Raw genomic sequence first — 23,014 nt, 5'->3', positions numbered from 1 at the left:
GGCATCTCACATGAAAGAGAAAGAAGAGACAAAGGCATAAGGGGAAGAAACCTGGGCACTGTCCAGGCAAACACTAACATGTTGGAGAGTTAGGGACCATGTAGTGTGTGAAGCCAGCCACAGAGCTGTTTATGTAGCTGGCAGGTAAATAGAATCCAGAGGCTGTGCACGCCTTGATTACCTAGAGTGCCTAGAATTCAGCAGAAAATAGAATGACAACAGGGTTTTGCATGCCTGTTTTTGGAGTGACAACTCCACTCCTTGGAGCAGGCAAGTAGCCCAGAGCAGGGGCTCCAGCCGTCTTGCTCCCTCAGAAGAGCAAGGAGTGCCGCCACCCCTGAGCAGCGAGGGGGGGCAGGCGGGCACGGAGAACGACGCGTGAGTTACACCGTTATAAATACGCTTTAGGGCCCTGTGACGTGGCCATAAATCGCTGCGCTGGGCTCAGGTGATGTCACTCGACGCTCGGCTGTATTTATAGCTTTGTTCACTGTTCCTTGGATTTTTTTTTTTTACACATTCGGGTAATATGTGTCTTCTCAACACTACACACACACACACACACACACACACACACACACACAGTGAACAACAGAAGATAAACTTTCATACCGCTCTTCTTGCTTCCGTTTGTTGGAAGAATGATTTTCCTGGAGTATACCAAATGACTACTTAGTGAGGAAGCTTCTCCTGCAGTCTAATTACTAGCTCTCTGGCTTTATACTCCTGTATAATGGAGCCCAGCCCCTTCGGTACTCCAGGAAAACCCATTCTAGAACTTAGACCAGGAAGCATCTTTTACTTTTTTGATCAATCATGATAGGGCTTAAACTCAGGGCTTGGGCTCTGTCCCTGAGCTTTTCTCCTCAAAGCTCATGTGCCACTTCTGGTTTTCTGGTGGTTAATTGGAGATAAGAATCTCACAGACTTTCCTGCCTAGGCTGGCTTTGAACCACAATGCTCATTTCTCAGCCTCCTGAGATATCAGGATGACAGGTATGAGCTACCAGCACCCAGCTGCATCTCTCACTTCTATCACACCCTTCAATCCTACTAGGTGCCAAGATCTTGTGACAGCATGGCCCCATACTGGCCCACTCCTGGGCTTTTGAGAATTAGCAAAGGAAACAGACAGAGAATGCCTAATCACTAGTGGGACTGGGGCACACAGCAGGCAGATGAGGGCAGTAGCAAGGTGATCTAACCTGTCTGGAGGGATTCAAGAGGCTTCCCCAGAGAGGTGTAAGGTCTGTGGGATGAGAGGACTCAGCCCAGGCGGACGTGGATGAAGGGATGCCGTGGTGATCTGATGGTGACTCAGGGAAGGGGAGTGATGTCATATCTGAGCTTGAGAAAGACCTGCAGGTAGTAGAGACGAGGAAGGGATGTGAACAGATACCAGAGGCCTTCACTAGTAGTCAAGGCAGGAGACTCAGCCAGGGGAGATGGAAGAAAGTGCATCATTTTCTGGGATAAAACAATCCACAGAGCCTGGTACTGGCTCATGGTTTGAAGCCAGCTCAGTCAGACAAATCTGAGAGACTCTTATCTCCAATTAACTAGCAGAAAGCTGAATGTGGAGCTGTGGCTCAAGCGGCAGAGCACCATCCTTGAGTGAAAAAAAGCCAGATGAGAGCACAAAGCCCTGAGTTCAAGCGCAACTCAGGCACAATCAATCAATACAAACTACCAGCAGGAATCAGAGACTAGATGTGAATGGGGTAGGAAGAGGAGTTCAGGACAGACTGGACAATAGGGCACAGGGAATGTTCTTGAGAAAGGACAGCTGATGGAGAAAGCCAGGATTTCTGCTATTGGTTTGGTTTGGTTTGGGCAGAAAGGCAATATCTTCCTCTGGGTTTGCTTTTCCTTGGGCTGGGCACGGGAAGGGTAGAGGGATGGGTGGCTGGAAGAAGGTTGAAGCCCAGGGCTAAAGGTGGGTAGAGGAATGGTAACTGCCATGGCCTGGAAGCAGAGGCCTTAGTTCCAGGGCCTTTATTGCTGGCTGTGTCTTGAAGGCTGGAAGAGAAGCATTGGAGAGACATTAAACCAACATTCTCCATCTGTCCATTTAGGAAGCACCACCTGAGCCAGCAGCCAGACCCTGCTTGGAAAGGCACTGCTGGGCCTGTTCCCTGGCTCAGAAGCAGGGAAACCAGTAGAAGACAGGGGAGTAGCACTGGCTGGCATGGGGCTTCTAGATGGGAAGGCCCACCAAGTCACATGCAGGGAGCAGGAGGGAGGAACGAGGTCTGACCCTTACCTTAGTTGCAAGATCTAGGGAAGAAGTGGGCTCCAGGAACTTCACGAAACAGTTCTCACACTGGGAGCGCTTACAGAATTTCACATGGCCCCCATGGAACTCCTCAATTGACATTTCCAGAAAATGACCTCTGACTCCATATTGCAGGCAGAATATAGCACTGTCACAGTACCACAGGAACATGTGAGGCCCAGAGAGGGAAGACTATTTATCCACCACCAGAAACACTTAGGACGCACGGAGATTCTAATTCTCAGTTCTCTAGAGCTCTCACTTGATGACTCTAAGATGGCCTCAATAATTCATGGTCTGTACTCCTATCCCCCCAAAAAATCATTTTTTCATCTCTGTGCTTCTCAGCTCTGTTGTCTCATTCATTCGTCTTTCCCTTGGCCTGTGAATTCCCGGAGAACATGTGGTTGGTCCGGGGGAAGCTTGTTAATACATTTCTTGGCAATAAAGAAATGGCTGAATGGGTGAACAAACTGATTAATTAATTACTACTAAAACCCTTAACAAGTTTCTTTTTTTGGAGTGGTGATTGTGAAGACTGGAGTGACTTTGTTAAAGGTTGTTCTTTAAGGCACTGTCCCCTCTTATAATTAGGTTTAAGTAAACTAACCCCTGTGTTTTCACAAACCTCATTCAACTCATCCTTAAATCTACCATAGTGTTCAGTGTCTTTAATATAAGTTCAAGTCATAATACTAACTGCTAATCTCATCTCCAGCTAGGATGCAAACATAAACCACAATCTTGCAGTCCATTCCTGGTATTAAATGAACCTAATGATGTGTGGTTTTAGGTTTTCAAAGAAAGAGTTGGAAAATGCTGAATGTCAAGACTGTGGTCTCGGGGTAGGAATCAAAGAAACGAAAACCAAGGGCCAAAGAATATGATAGAGCTCTTAAGTGACACCCAATCCCCTTCCTGCTCACTTCATTTTCTGATTTTCAGAGACCTACAGGAGACCAGCATATGTAATAATGGTCAGAACTTTTGGGACACAAAAACAATTTTACTTGTAAGAGTATTTGAAATACTGAGGCACTGGTGGCTCATGCCTGTAATCCTAGCTACTCAGGAGGCTGAGATCTGAAGATCTCAGTTCAGACTGGGAAGAAACATCTGTGAGATTCTTATCTTCAATTAACCAGCAAAAAGCTAGAAGTAGAGCTGTGGTTCCAGCGGTAGAGGGGGCTATTCTTGAGCAATCAAAGCTAAGTAAGGGACAATGCCTTAGCTCCACGTTCAAGCACAAGTACACACACACACACACACACACACACACACACACACACACACACGTATTGAGGCGAGTCTGGAATTCAGGGACTGGTCACATGGATGAACCCTTACCTAAGAGACAGGAAGTTTAGGTTCTGATCCTGACTGTTCTAGAATTTGCTTTGTAACTTCTGGCAGCATTGTCTCACCCTTTCACAAGGGAATGGACTTCATGTTGTCTGAAGTCTCATCCAGATCTGAAGCTTGGTGCTTGAATCATCAATCCATCTTATTTTCTCCATTTTTTTCCCCTAATTAAGTCTATTTCCTCCCACCACCTCAGTGCCTCTGTCTAGGATCCTTGAATCCTAACCCTGTTTGTCTCCCCAATGGGCCACTCCTTGGAAACGAGATCTTCCAATCCCTGTGAGCACTGACAATGAAATCCTCATTAAACCTAATAAGAGATAACTGGTCCATTTAGCACAAATTGTCTCCCCAGGTTGGAGCTGGAATATGAAGCGCTGAGAATGGGTGGTAGGGAGTGGATCATAGTCGCTCACTGGCATTGCTGATGCCTGGTAAATACACAGGGTGTGTGTCTTTGCCAAGGACATCCTCTCTAAGCCCCTGCCCAGCAACTGCCTCAAACCAAACAATTTCTTCCTAAATATTTTGGGAGGGTTCTTCCCAGCAGACAGCCCATGGTGGAGTCTGACAGCCTTTCACTGAATAGTGGGACTGCTTCATAACATAGTCTCCAACACCCAGCCCCAGTCATGGCACCTGACCTCCTTTGACGCACCTTCAAATTCTCCAGGAGGCCAAGAAAGGCCACCTAATACCCCATGGCTACCCAGGATACCTCTTTAAAGCACCAGAGAGCTGTGTTTCCTTAGAATGTGTTCTTTGATCTATACACAGGTGGCCAGGTGGTGGCAGAGATGGGGGGAGGAGTGTGATGCCTTCTCAATTACTAAAGCCATTGGTCCTTGGCAGACAATAAGCACAGTTGGCAAATATGTTGGAAAATATGACTCGAGGCGAATATGAGGATGCACCAGCTTAGGGGTGCAGAATTATTCTTCTGATTTATTTTCATGGACAAGTAGTGTGTGTGTGTGTGTGTGTGTGTGTGAATGTGTTCATGCTAATAGTTGGGCTTGAACTCAGGCCTGGATCCTGCCCTTCAGTTTTCTTTTTCTTCTAAGGCTAGTGCTATACCACTTGATCCACAACTCTACTTCTGGCCTTACGGTGGTTACTTGGAGCTAAAAGTCTCATAGGCTTCACTGCCTGGGCTGGCTTTGAATTTTGACCCTCAGATCTCAGACTCCTGAGAACCTAGAGTTACAGGTGTGGGCCACAGGGCCCGCAATATGTTTGGCTTTTTGATGGTTAATTGCAGATAAGAGTCTCACAGACTTTCTTGCCTGGGTTGGCTTTGAACCATGATCCTCAGATTTCAGCCTCCTGAGCAGCTACGATTACAGAGACAAGCCATCAGTGCTCTGGGATGGGACTGGTACTCTTTACCCAGGCTCAGGGATGCTTGGTTACTAAGGAATGATCTATGTGCTTCAATGGACGCCTGTTCTTTCTCCTGCCTTCCAACTCTTCTCAGTGCAAGCTGGAGCCTCTCCCCAGTACCATTCAGGCCACCCCTTACCTCTGCCTCTATTACTGCATTATCTCAAATATTGCATTCTTAAGGAAAAGGAGAACATGAGAATATAGGCTGGGAAAGTAGGCAGAAGCTCAAAGCCTGATAGCTAGAAGGACTTACACATAGCCTTGTGCTATATGATATGAAATTGGAGAAGAACTAGGAAGGAGTCTTTTTGGTTTTGTTTTTTTTCTGGGAAGACTATGGAGGAGTAATCTTCTATGCTTGGGGCTGCAGCCTCTGCACCAGAGAGGGAGGCCAGGAACCCTCCAGCGCTCCCTTACCCAAAGGGACTTGAGGTTTCCTTTAGGATCAAGATTATTTTCCAGGCTGAAAAATCAAGATCTTGGCCTTTCTCTCCTCCCTGTCTTATAAGCAGCAGGGACACAATCCCCCACCTCCTCTGGCTGGGGGAGGAAGGGAGGGGAAGAGGACAATTTATAGAATTGTTCTGCTGTTCTTAGCCCTCATTGAGACAAAGAATTCATTTCAGTCTCTCAAGGTGGCTTCTCCTGCTGATGGTCATAAATTGCCTTCCTGCTCACTCCCTGACCTCTTGATCCTTTTGCTTTTGTGCTCAAGAAATTATTAATATTTCTCTTAACTCCATGTGTAACCTTCGACTGCTTCTCTCTTTTTTTTTCCGGGTGAAGTGGCATCCTTGGGAATGACTAGCTCTGCTCCCACTCCCGAATGCTTTCCGTCTGGGCTGAGCTCTGTGCGTGGGATAGAGACAAATCCATACCACAAACAGCCAAGAGGTGCTGGCGTTGGGGAACTCTAAAATCAGAAACAATAACAGCTAGCATTTACTGACTGCTTGCTCTGGGCCCAGCACTGCTCTGAGCACTGTGTGGACAATGCCTTAGTCCTCCCACCCACCCCCATGTATTATCCTTGCGTTTACACTCTGGTGAGAGTGGCTGATGGTGACCTGGTGAGAGTGCATTTGGGGACACAGGATCACACAAAAGGACAAAGAGAGGTGGGTAAGGCCAATCTTGCCCCTTTTATAACAACCCTCTGATAAGAACCTAGGAGGAAAGCAGAGGTACTGGTGGCTGGTGCTTGTAATCCTAGCTACTCAGGAAGCTGAGATTTGAAGATACCAGTTGGAAGCCAGCTGAGGCAAGGAAGTCTGAGAGACTCCTATCTCCAACTAACCACCAAAAGCCAGAAGTGGAGGTGTGACTCAAGTGGTAGAGTGCCAGCCTTGAGTGAAGAAGATAAGAGTCAATTCCCAGACCTTGAGTTCAAGCCCTAGTACTGGCACACACACACACACACACACACACACACACACACACACACTCTGTCTCTCTCTCTCTCACACACACACTCTCTCTCACACACACACACACTCTCTCTCACACACACACATACACACAACCAGGGGAGGCTGGTGTTGGTGGCTCACACCTATAATCCTAGCTACACAAGAGGCTCAGATCTGAGCATCATGGTTTGAAGCTAGCCCAGGCAGGAAAGTTTGTGAGATTCTTATCTACATTAAACTACCAAAAAGCCAGAAATGGAGCTGTGGCTCAAGTGGTAGAGTGCTAGCCTTGAGCAAAAAGAAGGTGTGAAGGCCCTGATTTTAAGTTTTAGGATCGGCATGTGTGTGCCTGTGAATGCACACACACACGTGTGCACACGCACACACAAGGGAATTCAGGAGAACTAAGCAAAGCTTTACAAGGTCTAAGTGCCTCCTACTAGGGTCTACCTTTTAAGGATCCCAGCCACCCTGGGAACCAAGTCTCTAATCTCACCTGCTTTAGGCTGGACATGTAAACCATATCTCCCCACAAAGTCAGGACAGGTGTCACCTCTGTTTTCAGATGAAGAAACCAAGGATCAGAGAACTTAGATACATCAACTGTCCAAGGTCACACAGCAAGTATGGAGCAGAACTGGATTCACACCCCTCTATCTGGTTTCAAGCTCCATGTTTCTTACTTTCAACACTCTGCTCAGCCTAGCTGATGGAGACAGGGTGACCAGCTTTTCTTCTTCTCTACCCTCAGGAAGCTCTATAATAAGAGAACACGAATAGTTCTGACCTCCCAGGCACCCCAAGTTTAACTGGGGTATGGACAAACATCCTGTTCTCGGAAGGTATGTTGGGTCTGATGGCAAAGACAGAGGCTTTGTCTTGAGCAGCACTGTCTGATGCCAGGGCCTCCACCCCAGGACGAAAGCTATGAGATTAGACTCCAGGAGACTCAGTTCATCCACGAACACAGAATTGTGAACGTGTGCTGAAAAGATGAGAGTGAAGAGACGTTGGGGGGCTTCATGGAGGTTGCTTCAGATGGAGAGAGGTGACACAGGATTGGTCACTGGCAGAGGAATACTAATGAAGAGATGACTGTGGGCACCCTGGTGGTGGACACTTGCGGGCAACACCTAGACAGTAGTCTACTTCTCAGCCCTGGCTACGCATTGGAATTACTTGGGGGGCATGCTTATAACTACTCCAGAACAATCCATCTTTTCAGGACAAGTCACACATATATTTTTAAAGCATGTCTGGAGTCTCTAATGCATAGTTGGTGTTGAATACCTCTTGGTGGGGTGGGATGGGGAGGCTCTGTAATCTGGGATGCTGAAGGCTCTGGAGAAGTGAGTTTGCTATGGGTTGAGTTTGGTGAGGATTTGGGATTAAAAGAAGAGGTTTCCCTCCCCCCGCCCAGTGTTGCTGTTTTTGTTTTCTTTTTGTCTTGTTTGTTCATCTCTTGGGGGGAGCACAGAAATGGAGGGACAAAGCGTGAACTAATGTAGCAGTGTCACTCACTATGTTGACACTATGTTGAAAATAAACTATACAACTTGTAGTGGGGACAGAAGGGGAAAAATTGGGAGTGAGGGAAGAGGTACCATGGTCCAAAAAGAAATGTACTCTTTACCTGACTTATATGACTGTAACCCCTCTATACATGCTTTTTTTTTTTTTTGGTTGTGGCTTTTAACTCAGGGGCCTGGTCATTGTCCCTAAGCTATTTTGCTCAAGGCTGTTGTTCTAACCACTTTAGAGCCACAGAGCCACTTCCGGTCTTTTGGTGGTTCGTTGGAGATGAGTCTCTTGGGCTTTCTTGCCTGGGCTGGCTTCCAACCGTGATCCTCAGATCTCAGCCCCGAGTAGCTAGGATTACATGCGTGAGCCACCAGCACTCCGCTATTCTGACCTTTATAATAACAATAAAAAAGTTCAAAGAAAAGCGATTCCTCCTTCCTTTCCTTCCCTCCCTATTCCATTCATTCTGTTTCATTTGCCTCCCACAGCATTTTATATAACCTGGGATATTTTATAGTTTTGTAAGGCCACTCTTGCTTCTTCTCCAGAATGGAACATTGTTCATTGTTATATCCCCCTTGCCTCAGATTGTGGCTGCCACTCAGCAGGCACTGAAGAAGGATCTGGGAGTGCATGATTAATGAATGAATACATGAGAAGCCCTTGTGGGTCTGTGTGTTGGTGTATCGGAGTGGGGTTACATTCTTGTATCTCTGGGCTTGATATGGCTCTATGTTCAAGTCGTGTGTTTTTGAAGACATGGGGAAATCTCCGTGTCCATGCACACTGTGCTCCTGGCGGTGAGTGTGTATTTTTCTGCCTGTGTTTCTGTGTCCTCGGGCTGTCTTGGACCACCTCTCTTGGTGTCCGGATACTTGGAGGAAAGAAGTGTTGGTGTCAGTCTGACACCAGCAGAGGGCACCAGAGAGCCACTGCGCTTCTGCTCTGGGACGGAAATGGGGGCCGGAATCTTGGCGGGGAGTGTTAAGGACCCGGGAGACACAGGATCGGGGAGAAAAAGAGGTGGTGGAAATCTCCCTAGGCCAGCATTACTGTAAAGTTGTGCAATTCCTGTGACTCTTCTGTTACTTCTCCCAGATTGGTTCACAGGGCCTAGACCTCCGGGCACCCCCAGCAACCCAGTTAACAGAAAGGGCTTGGTGAGGAGTGGGGAGAGGAGCCTGTGCCCACTGTCTCCAGGAATCCCTTCCCAATCCAGTCACCACCCCCCACCGCCCCCCATCTCTCAAACCCAAAAGATCTCAAACTCCCCCTGCGGTGCTTAGAGATCCCCTTGTCTGGCCTAAGGAGAAGGACCTGCCTCCCCCCACCCCCCAGCCGTCGAGTTGGCTGGCTCACCCTCAGGATGGCTAGACTCCCGACAGGAACAAAGAAAGCATCAACTGCGCCTCTCACTCAGCCTGGCCCCACCATGGCTGGCCCCCGGGGCTCCCAGAAGGCCCAAGAAGATCCCCAGTGTGGGATGAGTAGATTTGGGGGTGATAGAGGAATGTTTATACTCTTCCCCGTACCCCTTCCAGCAGTCACTCATCAACTGAGACTTCTTAATGGGGGGGGGGGGGTCCAGGGGTCAGATTCTGGGTGTGTAATTAAAAAAAAAGAAAAAAAGACTCGCGGCTAGAGGGTCGTCCTCACCCCCCCCCCCCACCGCCCCAACCTCCAACCCCATCCGCGTCTCGGCTCTGAGGCCTGGGGGTCCAGGTTGAGTCTAAACCGGAGGGGCGCGCGGGTGGGCCGGGGCCCGGCCGTCGGTGCCCCGGAGCCCGCGCGCCTCGCGTTCTTTGCCCTCAATTCCTTTCTCTCCGCGCTCTTCCCCCCCACCCCCCACCCCCCACCCGCATCTCCGTTCTGGCGAGGGGAGGGCGTGCGCGCGCGTTGGGGGACCGGGGGGAGGGGAGGGGAGGGAGGGCTGGTGGAGGGAGGCGCCGTCGGAGGGAGAGTAAACGTCAGGAGGGAGGGAGGGAGGGAGGGAAAAAGAGAGCGAGAGAGCGCGAGCGCCAGGGAGGGAGGGAACCCGGGAAGGAAGAGAAGGGGAGAGAAAGGGAGAGCGGCCCCGCGATCGGGAGCGAGCGGGCGGGAGGAAGCTGGGGGCGCAGAACTAAGTCGGGAGGGGGCGCGCAGGGCGGCCGGGCGGCGAGTTTGTGCGGGGCGCGCGCGTGTGCAGGGGCGGCGCGGCGGGGGGCGGCGCGGGCTCCCTCCTCCCGGCCCGCGCGCGGCTCGCGCCTCCACGCCAACTCCGGGCCCCAGCCGCGGGCGGGCGGGCGCACGGCGGGCGCACGGCGGGCGGACAGCATGCTGAGCCTCCTCGTCTGGATCCTCACTCTCTCCGACACTTTCTCCCAAGGTAGGGGGGCCCGGGTCCGCGCCGCCACCGCGGAGAGGGGGCGGGAGGGGCAGAAGGGGAGGTGGGCGGCCGGATGGCCCCGGGCGCGCCGGGGTCCACACGCCTCCTGGCGTGGGGCTCAGTCCGGGCGCGGAGTCACCCAGCTGGCGACAAGGAGTTTTCCGTTGATTTGCCCAAGTTGTTTCCTCTGGCTGCGCGGGAGAGCACGGAATTGGGGCCGCGGAGGCGGGGGTCGAGTGAAATGTGGTCCCGAACGCTCAAAGTCTTTTCCGGAGACCTTGGGTCGTCCCCGCCCGCCCCCCTCTCTGAGGCCCGGGGTGGGATGGTGTGGGGGGGGGGGGGCGGCGGCGACGCCGGAGCCCTGGCTAAAAGGGAAAGCTGGGATTTCAAATTTAGGGAGTGTGAGTGCGCAGAGAGCTGGGGACCTAGGCTCTTTAGAAGATGTCCTTAAGGGATTCCTCAACTCAGCTCCTGGGGGCACCCGCCCCCCAGTTCCAAGCTCAGCTCCAAACTGCCTAGGCCTGACCCCCCCCAGAGGAAGCTGGGGTGCGCCCGTACTAGTACCCCTGCCCAGGAGGCTTTGGGCGAGGGAGATGGCGTTCTAAATACTGCTTCTGGTGAGGCTGATGTGGAAGGGAGCACTGGGGAGGGCTCACCCCACTTGGGGACAGGAAAGTGTTGAGTGTGAGACTCATTTGGTTCTGGACGGGGAAATGCTGCGAAGTGAGGGAGGTAGTGGAGAGGTGAGGATTGCCGGTGGAGCCTGAGGGGGGGGGGGGCGGCCGGGGGCTGCGGGGTGGGGGCCGAGGCCGCCCTGGGGCCACATTCCAGCCACAGCTGGGGTAGGAGAATGGATTCTTGCCTGCGGGTTCTGACTCCCAAGGAAGATTTAATCCTGTTGAGCTCCTCCCCACACACATACCAAAAAAAAAAAAAAATGGAGCTGACACACGTAATAGACACACAAACACCATAAAACAGTCACAGACACTGAGACAGCCTACTCACCTACTGAGACATAGACATAGACACAAACATCCCCCACACTAGACAGACACAGCCGCGGAGATGCTGACACCTCTCAGGAAGACAGATTCTTCACTGCATCCACACCCCCCCTGCATCAACTCTCACACACACACACACACACACACACACACACACAGAGGACATGCGTGCAGACAGGCATCCACAAGGACACGACACTCACACAGAAAAGCTCCAGCAAACAAAGAAACTTGAACAGACATTCACATAGGCAGACACCTTATGGAGATGTGCAGTCTACAAAATGGAGGAGGTGGTCTTTTTTTTGGGGGGGGGGAGGAAGGATAGGGTGGAGGGGAGACAAGGAGATGGCTCGATTGGAAGGGCCTCAGGCATTTTTTTTTTAACCAGGTTCTCAAATCCCTTCCTGGATTGTGGGTGTGTGTTTGGAGGTGGGGTGTTTCCCTGGACCCCACCTCTCCTGGTCAGGCCCCTCCTCAGCTCTGAAGGCAAAAAGTCCTGCTGAGTTGGTGGGGGCCGGGCCTTGATTCCTCTTTCCTCACTGGGCCCCCAAGCCCAGCACATCTGTAGTGTGATGTGAGAGTGTGAGTTAGTGTTGGGGAGATGAGGGGTGTGTGTGTATATGTGTGTGTGTGTGTGTGTGTGTGTGAGGCCTGGCCCTGGGATTGGCAAGTCAGGCCAGCTACTTGGCAGAAAGTTGGGAAGATGACTTAAGTTCTGACTTTGTTCAGCTAGGCTGTTGGAAAGGGAGGAAGGGGAGGGTCTGGGTGGGGAAGGGCAGCAGGGTCAGTGTTAGTATGGGTGGGGGGGGCAGCTTATGTCTGCCCCCCTCTCCTGCGGGCCTCACAGGTTAGCAACATGGATACGAATGAACCTTAAGGAACAAAAGCTGCAGTTAGCACACGGGAGAGACAGACATGTGGATTGAATTGGGGACCAGAACAGCCAGGAAGAAATGTGTGCCGGGTTGCCTTTCTGCCTCTGGAAAGGGGGAAGGGGAAAAGGGAGGAAGGGAGTATGGAGCTCCCTCTTCCCTTGCTGCTGAGGAGGGGGAAAGCCTCACCTCCTGAAAGTGTGCCGAAGTATTCTGGGATGGAAGGAGAAGATATCAAAGAAAGGAAAGGGGGAGAAAGAGTTAGGAAGGAGGGAAATCTCTCCCGAGGACGGGGGTTACCTCTCAAAAGGCCAGGAAGAAGACTGGAGGGAAGGAGTGAGGATTTGTGGGGAGACTTGGCAGGCCCTCATTCAGCTTTAGCCTTCCTTAGCCTGCACCCCAGACAGGAGTTGTAGGCCAAGGACTAGGGCTGGGAGAGAGCATGCCAGAGGTTGGCAGGGTGTTGAGAGATGGTGGAGGCAGGGAAGGGGGTTGGAGAAGGTGGTAAGACCAGAATTGAGGGAATCAGAGAGGAGCTGGGAAAAGGAGATTCAGCCTCAGCTGAGAAATAAAAATCGTGTTTTAAAGAATTTCAATGGGCTTCATCAATCTTCATTTTTCACTAAATAATTTTCTGTATCTTATCTAAATGAAAACCATTATCCTTCCCCCCGTTTCCATCATGCGCCGGCTCCTCAGACTGATTGCGCCGAAAATTGAAATATTTATTCATTTTCTGGGAGATTTTCTCGCTCCCTAGTCTCAGGGAGGAGAAATTGAAAAAGAAAGATTATAGCTAATCAGAGCAATGTGGGATGACAGGCCGGCTGGGGTGGGAGCTGCCTCTTAGAGGGGGATAGCTGTGGGGGTAGGGAGAAAAGTCTGTCCCTCTACCACTGCCCCACCCCCACCCCTTGGCACTCATGCCACTGATTTTAAGGGAGTAAGGGGTATAAAGAAGAGACCCAAGGGCCTCCTAAATTCCTAGCATTTAGCTCTCTGAGCACAGTTATATCCTGGCAGAGAACAGAGGAGTTGGGAAAGGCTCCCCTCCCAATTTGCACGCTCACAGAAGCACACACAGCCTCCAGATGTCCCACTTCTGCCCAGAGCAGGACATTGAGTGAGGGGGCAGGGCAGGGGGAAGCTGGCAGAAATATTGGGTTTCCCCCTCCCCCACCCCCCGACCTTGATTGGACTCTACCTACCTTCTGCTTTCTACTCAGATCCAAAGGGAGATGTCAAACGTGTGAATCGTGCCACAACCCTGGATTCACAACACCTAGGTAGCCATGGCAGAAGCAGCCAGGCGCCTGCCCCACCTGGTTCCTTACCATAGTGGGTCCTTAACTGTCCTGGTTTGACCTCCAGTGAGGCAGAGGGGAAATACCTGCCCTCCCCCCATAGTTCTTACACCCCCCCCCCAACCCTCAAGAGAACTGCAAGCTCTAAGGAAGCTCCTTTAGGAAATCTTTCTGTGCTTGGGGTCCCAAGTCTTCATTTTTCTCTTTATAGTTCTGGCACAGTGCTGTGCCCTGTGGTAAGTGGCCCTTACATATCTAATCAATTGATTGTTTTGATGGGAGAGAGGCAAGCAGTAAATGCTGACCAAATCACAGGCACACAGCCAGCTAGCTCCCCTTTCACCCCTGGCAGTCAGGCCAGCTGGAACAGGTTATGTGCTCTCTGCATGCCTCAGTTTACTCATCTGTAAAGTAAGGCTAGTGACAACGCAGTATTGTGTGATGGCCACCAACAGTACTGATCCTAGGAAGTGCATGGCTGCATGCTTGCCTGAGCGTCCAGTAAGTGCAGAGGGAGGACTTTGTGTCTGGCTGTCCATTAGACAGGCCACTGAATTTCTGTGCTGTGTCCTCTCCTTGTGATGATTCTGTGTTTGAGCCCCAGCTCTTCGGCTTCTTCATCCTGGGCTTCAACCCTACCTATGTTTTGGATCCCTCACGGAGAGAAAACAGATGGGGTAGACTCAAAGACAAAATCATTCCTCCCCTGGTTGGAGACTTCTCAGGAAAGGTCTGAGGAAGGAATTTGAGGGTAGGGCGAAGCAGAAGAGGTTGGGGTTTGAGTGAGAAGGAGCTCAGGAGCTCGGGGCGGTGTGAAATGAGGAAAGATGCTAGACCCCGAGGTGGCAACATTTTAGAGTCTGGAAATAATACGGATCATTTATTGAGCCTCCGTGCTAATTGCTTTATATGAACTAGTTAATGTAATCTGTACAACCACCCCCTGAGGTAAGCTCTGTAATTACCCCCATTTCATGGATGAGAAACTGAGGTTTAGACACGTTAAGTATCTTGTCTGTGGTAGGGAGAAAAAGATTCCTTCATAGAGGGAAATTCACTCAAAGTTTTAAAACAGTCCTTTAACAATCTTCCCCCTTTGAGATTCTGCTCTACATTTTTGGGGTGTTAACTTGTTTTCCTTTGATGATATGACTGCTACTAAGCAATTTTTTTTAAAGGTTTACTTGGCTGTGTTCGTTTCTATATTAAATGCAGTCTTACTTGTCTAGTTGGAAACTTCCCCTTCCCCTACCTATATCCCATCCTCCAAGGCTTATCCAGAGAGGTAGGGGTAAGCACTGAGTACCGAGTCCAGGAAGAGTCTTAGGATAAGAAACTCCTCACATGTCACTTTCTGAATTAGCCCAGTCCCTGGCACACTTAGAGGCTGAGGGGTGTGTGTGTGTGTGTGTGTGTGTGTGTGTGTGTGTGTGTGTGTGTGTGTGTGTGTGTGTTGGTACTGGGGCTTAAACAGGGCTTCCTGCCCTGGCTTGCTTTTTTTTTTTTTTTTTTTCTCAAGTCTGGCTTGCTACTACTTGAGTCACACCTCCATTCCAGCTTTGTGTTGGTTAATTTGGGGATAAGAATCTCAGGGACTTTTCTGCCTGGGCTGGCTTCAACCCTTGATCCTCACTCAGATCTCAGCCTTCTGAGTTGATAGGATGATAGGTATGAGCCACCCTGAAGGCTGAAGTCTTGGATGCCTTTGTTCCAGCCTGACTAGGCAGACCCTCAGCCACACACTTCTGAGCCTGTTTCCGGTGACCTGCCTGGCCTTGGACAGCACAGTGGATTTATAGGCACTCAGCTCTGTGCCAGAGCATCAAAAACTACCTTTCATGGAGTTCCTCCTGGCTGCTTCAAAGCCTACACAAGTTTGCCACCCCCTATAGGACAGGAAGGGAGGACAGGTGTCTTCCTCTCTTTCTCCCTTACTCTCTTGCTCAGTCCTCTTTTCGATTTTTAGCACAGGAATGGCCCATCCACCTCCCTCTTGCTTCAGTGATTATTTATGAGGCAAGATGTTTTAGTCAGCGGGGGTGGAAATAAACACTGCCCCTTGTCTTAGAAAGGAGTTTGTCATGATCTTTTCCTCTCTTCCAGGGATTTTTATTTTATTTTATTTATGTTGGGTCCTGGGGATAGAAGAGGAGGCCTCAGTCATGCCTGGCAAGAGTTCTGCCCCTAGCTGGACCCACCCTTTGTGTCCTTTAGCTTTGCTCTGTGTGCAGTGTTTTCAAATATTAGCAACCTTGTCAAATTGCACCATTTCATTTGGTAGATCTTCCTAGGATGTAGGCAGGGTAGTTATTCTTTCTTCATTTGCTAGATGAGAACACGACATTCTAGACAAGTGGAATAGCTGGCTAAGGGGTGGAAGTTGAGCCCAAGGAAGAGGCCAGGAGATAAGTTCTTAAACAACTTATGTCTTCCCAATTTCTGGAGCTGTTTCCATTCCGAGGGCAGGGAAGTTCCTTTCCATGCCCCTTCCTGACCTACCAGTTCCTATCTAGTTTCTTCCCAGGGCTTTAGGCCAGTGGACTTGGCAGTCTCTTGGAGGGGACTCTGACCTGGAAAAGGCTGCACTGTGGCCGTAGGTCTTTAAGTGGAAGAGAAAGAGGCTACTGTGTCTTTGATCCTCCTGAAATGTGAGAGACAATATATGGAGTCAGGACAAAGAAGGGTATCTCCAAGTGAAGAAGGTCTATCTCATTTGTGGAAGGCCTACTTTGTGTTTGGCAAATATCATCACCAATATACTGACAACAATTTGTTAATGGTAGGTGTTATTAATCTCATATTACAGATGGGCAAACAGGAGCCCAAGTAAGTTAAACAGATTGCCTAAGATGATATAACTAGTAAATTGACAGCAACTTACAACTCACTAACCTGATAGAACCAGGTATGGGCTTGAAATCTAAGCCTGTATGTGGGGTGCCGCATAGAGATAGAACCTAGACGATTCTATCTCCACATCTCCTAAGGCTCCAAGTGTACTTCTTTGGCGTGACTGCTGCATGCAAGCCTGGAGTTGCAGACTCATTTGTGTGTGCAAATGTTCACACATGCCTGACTATGCTTGTGAACAACCATTTCTCAACCCCAAGCACATCTGGACAGATAGCCCTATCTACCCTAGCCATTGCATTCATAGAGCATTGGTGTGCAACAGCATTGCATTCCTCTGTATCCATTTTCCTCCTGGCTGTATCAGCCCTCCTGTCCTGGAAGGCACTGCTTTTTGCCTTGTATTGTATACTCTGCATCTTTGATGGATGTTCACGCTGCCAAGTTGAGAAAGCAGAGCCCTTAAGTTAGTTCCCTGTTCGCCATCCTCTGACTCTGCTTCTTCTATGTCCTGCAGTCTCAGCTCTTAATCCAGCCCAGCCAAGTCTCAGACAAGGCGAGCCCCATTGTGTTCTTGGGGGTACTCAGGATGAAGGCTTCTCTAATGCCTAGGCACACTGGAGAAGATTCATTGTTCTTTTTCTTCTCTCCACCTACTTTCTCTCTCTCCATCCATCAACCTTCTCCAACATGGAAGGAGTCCCCAAGTTTCCAATTTCACCTCCATCCATGTTTAATTTCTTCAACCACTTTTATTAACCTTTTTTGTCTCCAAGGCTACTGTCCTCATCCCTCTCTGCCCTTCTTGAGCCCATTTAACAAAATTGGGATTGTATTGAAATAAATGGGCCTTGCAGCCAGCCAACCTAAGGATGGAGGATCTTAAACCCAGGGATGGAAATCTCTAGCACTTTGTAGCAAATTCCATTAGGAGATAATGCTGCTGCTTCTTTCTTTCCGGGGCCAAACCCTGAGAAGGTGATGAGAGATCTTCCAGAAGGCTGTGTGGGTCCTTGTTTAGAGGCACAGAGGGACAGCAGGAATTTCTGAGTCTCCGAGGTGCGTATCTGGGCCCAGTAGGACTGGTTTAGGAGGATGTCCCATCCCAGGCTGGCCTAGGAATTAGAATCTTCTTCAGGACAGGATGATTGCTTTTTCTGTCTGTCCCACATTTCCTCCTGAGGCAGTGGGAGGAGTATATCCTGGCTGGAAGATATGTGGAAAAAGTATAGGATCGATTCCCTCCCATAGCTGAAATGCAGTCACGTGCCTCTGAACAACTCTGAGAGATGCTGTATTACTAAACACTTTCCTTGGTTGTGTGACCGTCACACAGTGTACTTGTACCAACCAAGTTTATATCACCAGATGACATAGACAAGTGTCCATCACTGACCAAAATGTCCTGGGGATAGAACTCAGGAGCACTTGTCTAATGCGCATGAAGCCCTGGGTTCAAACATGGTCTGCACCACAAAAGAAACAAACAAACAAAAACAAAGAAACAAAGGGAAACATTGCTACGTGGCAAATGACTATAATTGGATGTTAGTAAGTGCCAGGCAGTGTGCCATTGTTGCAAGATGACTGAAACACTATCTGTGCTCTTAGAGACTTTTACTTCTTAGTGCAAAGGGCTCAACTTTGGCAGGCCTGTTTCCTCTTCTACAAAATGGGAACAACTTACAAAAAAAATCAACAAACACACACTGCTATATGCAAAATATACTGGTAAAAATAATGTGGCATAAAAATCCTGTCATGGCTGGGAATGTGGCTTAGCAGTAGAGTGCTTGCCTAGCATGCAGGAAGCCCTGGGTTCGATTCCTCAGCACCACATAAACAGAAAAGGCCGGAAGTGGAGCTGTGGCTCAAGAGGTAGAGTGCTAGTCTTGAGCAAAAAGCAGCCAGGGAGAGTGCTCAGGCCCTGAGTTCAAGCCCTAGGACTGGCAAAAATAAAATAATAATCCTGTCATGCGTGGTGCCTCCCCTCAAAGGAGCTAACATGCCTGAACACATGCATGAATGTGTGCACCGCCCCCCCCTCCCAATTTTCTGGTAATGCAGAGCAGGGCAGGGGCCAGTTGGTACTGTCATAACAGATCCCAGCTAGATGGGTCAGTGCTTGCTATGGGCTGAAGTGATGAGAAGAGAGGAGGTAGAAGAGAGGAGCACCAGATGGGCCAAACTTCTACTATCAAGGTATGTCTGCCAGCTAGACAGGTGTGTTGAAGCTGTTTGTTAGTAAGGAGGTAGACTAGGGAGAAACAGATAGAGTGATAAAGAGCAGGGGATGGAGCCAGAGCCTGAAAGGCTTGATAGGCCAAACTTGTCTTAGGCCAAGACTGTCCTGTGAGAAGTAGGGAGCCATGGAGCCATGGATTACTTCTTCCCCTTCTTTATTCTCTTCCTTCTTTTCCTTCTCCTCCTCCTCCTTCTTCTACAGTCCTTGGGCTTGAACTCTGGGCCTAGGCGCTGTCCCTGTGCTCTTCAGTTCAAGGCTAGCACTCTACCACTTGAGCCACAATGCCACTTCCGGTTTTTTGTTTTGTTTTTGCCAGTCCTGGGGCTTGGACTCTTGCCAGCCACTAGGCCATATCCCCAGCCCCACTTCCGGTTTTCTGGTGGTGAATTGGAGATAAGAGTCTCATAGACCTCCTTGCCTGGGTTGGCTTTGAACCATGATCCTCAGATCTTAGCCTCCTGAGTAGCTAGGATTACAGGCGTGAGCCACCAGTGCCTGGCTTTGAATTTCTTCTTGTGCCAGTCTTGGGATTTGAACTCAGGGCCTGGGTACGGTCCCTGAGTTTTTGTGCTCAAGGCTAGCACTCTACCACTGCTCTACTTCTTACCTGCTGGTGGTTAATTGGAGATAAGAGTCTCATGGAATTTCCTGCCTGGGTTGGCTTTGAATCATGATCCTCAGACCTCAGTGTACTGAGTAGGATTACAGTGTGAGCTTCTGGCACCTGGCTGAACTTTTGTTTTGTTTTGTTTTGTTTTGCCAGTCCTGGGGCTTAGACTCAGGGCCTGAGCACTGTCCCTGGCTTCTTTTTGCTCAAGGCTAGCACTCTGCCACTTGAGCCACAGCGCCACTTCTGGCCATTTTCTGTATATGTGGTGCTGAGGAATTGAACCCAGGGCTTCATGTATACGAGGCGAGCCCTTTACCACTAGGCCGTATTCCCAGCTCCCTGGCTGAACTTTTAAAGCAAAGTGTATATTAAAAACTTATATGGATGCATGCTGGTGGCTCACATCTGTAATACCATCTACTCAGGAGGCTGAGGTCTGAGAATCACAGTTTGAAGCCAGCCTGGGCAGAAAAAGTCTTTGTAACTAGGAGTAACAAGTTTGACAAGAAATGTACTCACTACCTTACCTATATAACTGTAACTCCTCCGTATGTCACCTTGACAAAAAAGTTAAATTTGGGGAAAAAAAGACTGTGAAACTCCTATCTCCAACTAACCAGCATACGGAAGTGGAGTTATAGCTCAAGTTTTAAAGTGCCAGCCTCGAGCAGAAAAAGCCAAGCAAGAGTGCAAGGTCCTGAGTTCAAGGTACACACACACACACACACACACACACACACACCCCAAAACAAAAAATAGGCTTCTCATTTCATTCTTCACCTAACTGTTCCCTCTCCCCTCAAACTCTAAGCTGTTGTAGTCCCTTCAGTTTGAGCAACAACAACAACAAAAAGATGAAACGGACAATCAGGGTCTGGCCAGGCAGCAGTGAGCAGAGACTTTAAAGAAAGGTCAGTTCTACTGTGGGAATGGGAAGGCCGCCTGGGATCTGTGACCTGAGCTGAACTGGGGAGACTTTCTCTGAGAAGTTTTGGGTGCAAGATTAAGATGCCTGAAGGAAGAGTTCAATAAAGATAGGGGAGAGCTGAGTCTGAATCTAAGCCCTTTGTCATCTGGCCCCTCTAATCCCAGGCCAGCTGTATACTACGCAGAATCAGTTTCCATTGGAGGGAAGGAAAATAAAGTGAAGTTCCCTGGGGGAGAAGTGGGGGAGGGGAGGGGTCAGTCTTGGGCTATTTCCACAGATCAGTGGCCTTAGCTGTATACGTGCATTTAAGGGGCTGAACCTAGAGATTCTCCCACCTTCCGTGAGGAAGTGAGCTCCTATTTTCCCTCATGGAAACCTTTGAAAAGGGGGCCCTACCAGGGAAGCCAGGGCCTGCCTGTATTCAGTAAACAAGTTTTCCATGGTTTTTTTTTTTTTTTTTTTTGTCTTGTGCTGGTTCTAGGCCTGGGGATAAAAAGGTAAGTGAGATTTAGTCCTGTCCTTGAGGCACTGGGCCCTGTGCGCGAGATGGATATATAAACACATATTGACAATCCTATAAGATAAAGGCTGTAAGAGAGGTATGTGAAAAATGCTGGAGTCTTAACTGTCCAAGTGTGGGAGTCAGGGAGAGTGCTGGCCTGTGGGGGGCGGGCGGGGGGGGGGGGGGAGAACATCCACAGATGTGAGGCTCTAGGGCTGCCTGGCCTCTGGAATGCCGGCCCTTCGAGATAGCCCAGCTCCAGACAATCCCTGATTGTTTCCCCCCTGCTCCGGATGGAAGGAGCTGAGGAATCTAAAGGAGTGAGCTCTGATCTCTCCCGAGGATGACGATTTCCAGGAACAAAGGCAGTTTATATAAAGCACACTTTCCCTGAATCTCCCAACCTCTTCCCTTCCCCCTAACCCCTACTCCCACCCAAGAGGGCCGATTTCTAAATTAACTTTGTCCTTGTAATCAGCTTAGCACAGGTTTTATTATTATTATTATTGTTATTATTATTATTTGTATTATTATTATTCCCCCCCCCCCCCCTTCTGAGTTCTCCCTGGAGCAGCCTGGGGCCCTGCTTGCTCCATTACCCAGCATTGTCAAGCCGGGAGGCGCTTTTAACTGCTGCTTCCATTCGATTCGCTTAACTGGGAGGTTATTAAAAGGAAAGGAGCAGAAATGGGCTCGGCTGGGCAGGAAAGAGAACACAGGAGCCAAAGAAGGCATTTTTTTTTTTTTTTTCAAGGAACTTAGGGCTGGGCAGGCTGGCAGGTAAAGCCAGCCTGGGAGAGATTTTCTTCCCCTTGCTTCCTTGCTCACTGAGAATTTCCCTTTCTACCTGAACAGTAGGAGTCCTGGGCTTCAATCCCAAACCCTGAGCAATCAGTGTGCAGTTGGTGTGTGCCAACGCAAGGGCTTGAACTCAGGGCTTGGGCACTGTTCCCTGGTCTTATTGGTCAAGGCTGGCGTTCTGCCATTTGAGACACACTCTGCTTCTGCCTTTGTTTCCTTCCTTCCTTCTTTCCTTCCTTAGTTCCTTCCTTCCTTCCTTTTTTGCTGGTTAATTGGAGATAAAAGTCTCCTGGACTTTCCTTCCCGGGGTTAGTTTTGAATGGAAACCCTAAGATCTCAGCCTTTTGAGTAGCTAGGAGTACAGGTGTGAGCCACTGGTGCCTGTAATCAACTTGGTGTCTTAGTTTCTTGCATCCCCCAGAAATCGGCCAGCCTCATTGCACTGTGGGTGGAGGTGGGGTATCACAGAGGCCCCAGATTGCCTGCTCATCCTCTTTGCCCAACCCTCAACCCACACTCATGGCTGGGTATGCCATCATTGCTGTATCCTCAGCCTGTACCTCACCTCAGCTGCTTGGTTGATGCTGGGGAAGCCTAGGCCAACGTTGGCCAGCCACACTTCTGTGTCCTCTTCCCTCACCAGTCAGTGGGTGAGTGAGAATGCAAACTCATTTTAATGTCAGGGCAAGCCAAATATAATTAGAAAGGAAAATCTGACTTTGAAAAAGAGAGAGGAAAGAGAGAGAAAATCTAATGCAAAGCCAAGTTAAAATGACTTCTGGATTATCGGCACTACTGCTGCTCTCCATTTATGCAGAAAATTGAGAGGAGAGCCTGTAAAGGCAGTAGCTAAGGGATTTAGTTTGCACACATTGCCTTTGGTTTCATGCCAGAGTAATGACATAAGATACACCCAAGGCCATAGAAACAGGCAACCCCAAGAAAGTGACCTGGGACCCCCCTAGCCAGGGGTCTACAGGAGGGTTAGCCTCTGTTACTGTGGCCACTATCTATCACTTATTTGGAGCCTCAGTTTTCTCATTTATAAAATGCACACCAGCTGGGTGCCTGTGGCTCACACCTCTAATCCTAGCTACTTAGGAGGTCAAGACCTGAGCATCCTGGTTCAAAGCCAGCCTAGGCTGACAAAACCAAGAGACTCTTATCTCCCATTAACCACCACAAGGCTGGAAGTGGGGGTGCGGCTCGAGTTGAAAAAGCCAGGTGAGAATGTGAGGCCCTGAGTTCAAACCCTAGTACCAGCACAAGAAAAAAAAATGCAGACCAATCTCACAGGGTTTGCTGTGGGGATTGAATGAAAGACTATATTAAGAAGCAGTATCTGGTACTCAATATAGCAGTTCCTAATAGTGTACAGTGCTTGCTTTTCACATTTCACAGTGCAAGGCCGATGGGAGGAGGGAAACAATAGTGTGAGAGATGAGCAAATAATAGGCCAAATGTACATACATCTGTGTTAGTGGCGCCAAGGGAGCTGAGGGGCCATGTGGGTAATCCTTGTATTGGGTGGGGAGCTGTGAGGAAACAGTAGGACATCAGGGTGTCCCAAAAGC

General features: G+C 49.5%; 1 protein-coding gene across 5 annotated transcripts in view; it reads left to right on the top strand.

Annotated features, from left to right (window-relative positions):
* The first annotated feature begins 10,012 nt into the window (after positions 1–10,012).
* The window catches only part of Kirrel1 (kirre like nephrin family adhesion molecule 1), a 108,780-nt gene continuing 95,778 nt past the window's right edge, over positions 10,013–23,014 (top strand). For 3 of the 5 annotated variants that reach the window (XR_007212646.1, XM_048358070.1, XM_048358068.1), the window contains exon 1: positions 10,013–10,318. Coding sequence is in view for 4 of the 5 variants with exons in the window: in XM_048358070.1 (XP_048214027.1) it covers positions 10,267–10,318 (52 nt within the window). In the remaining variant the exon portion in view is untranslated. The remainder of the gene's footprint in view (positions 10,319–23,014) is intronic. The other 2 variants (XM_048358071.1, XM_048358069.1) reach the window with 1 other exon arrangement.

Source organism: Perognathus longimembris, chromosome 11, assembly GCF_023159225.1.
Source record: "Perognathus longimembris pacificus isolate PPM17 chromosome 11, ASM2315922v1, whole genome shotgun sequence".
In the NCBI taxonomy this organism is placed as follows: domain Eukaryota; kingdom Metazoa; phylum Chordata; class Mammalia; order Rodentia; family Heteromyidae; genus Perognathus; species Perognathus longimembris.
Note: the sequence above shows the minus strand (reverse complement) of the source record. Positions and strands in the feature narration are given on the sequence as shown.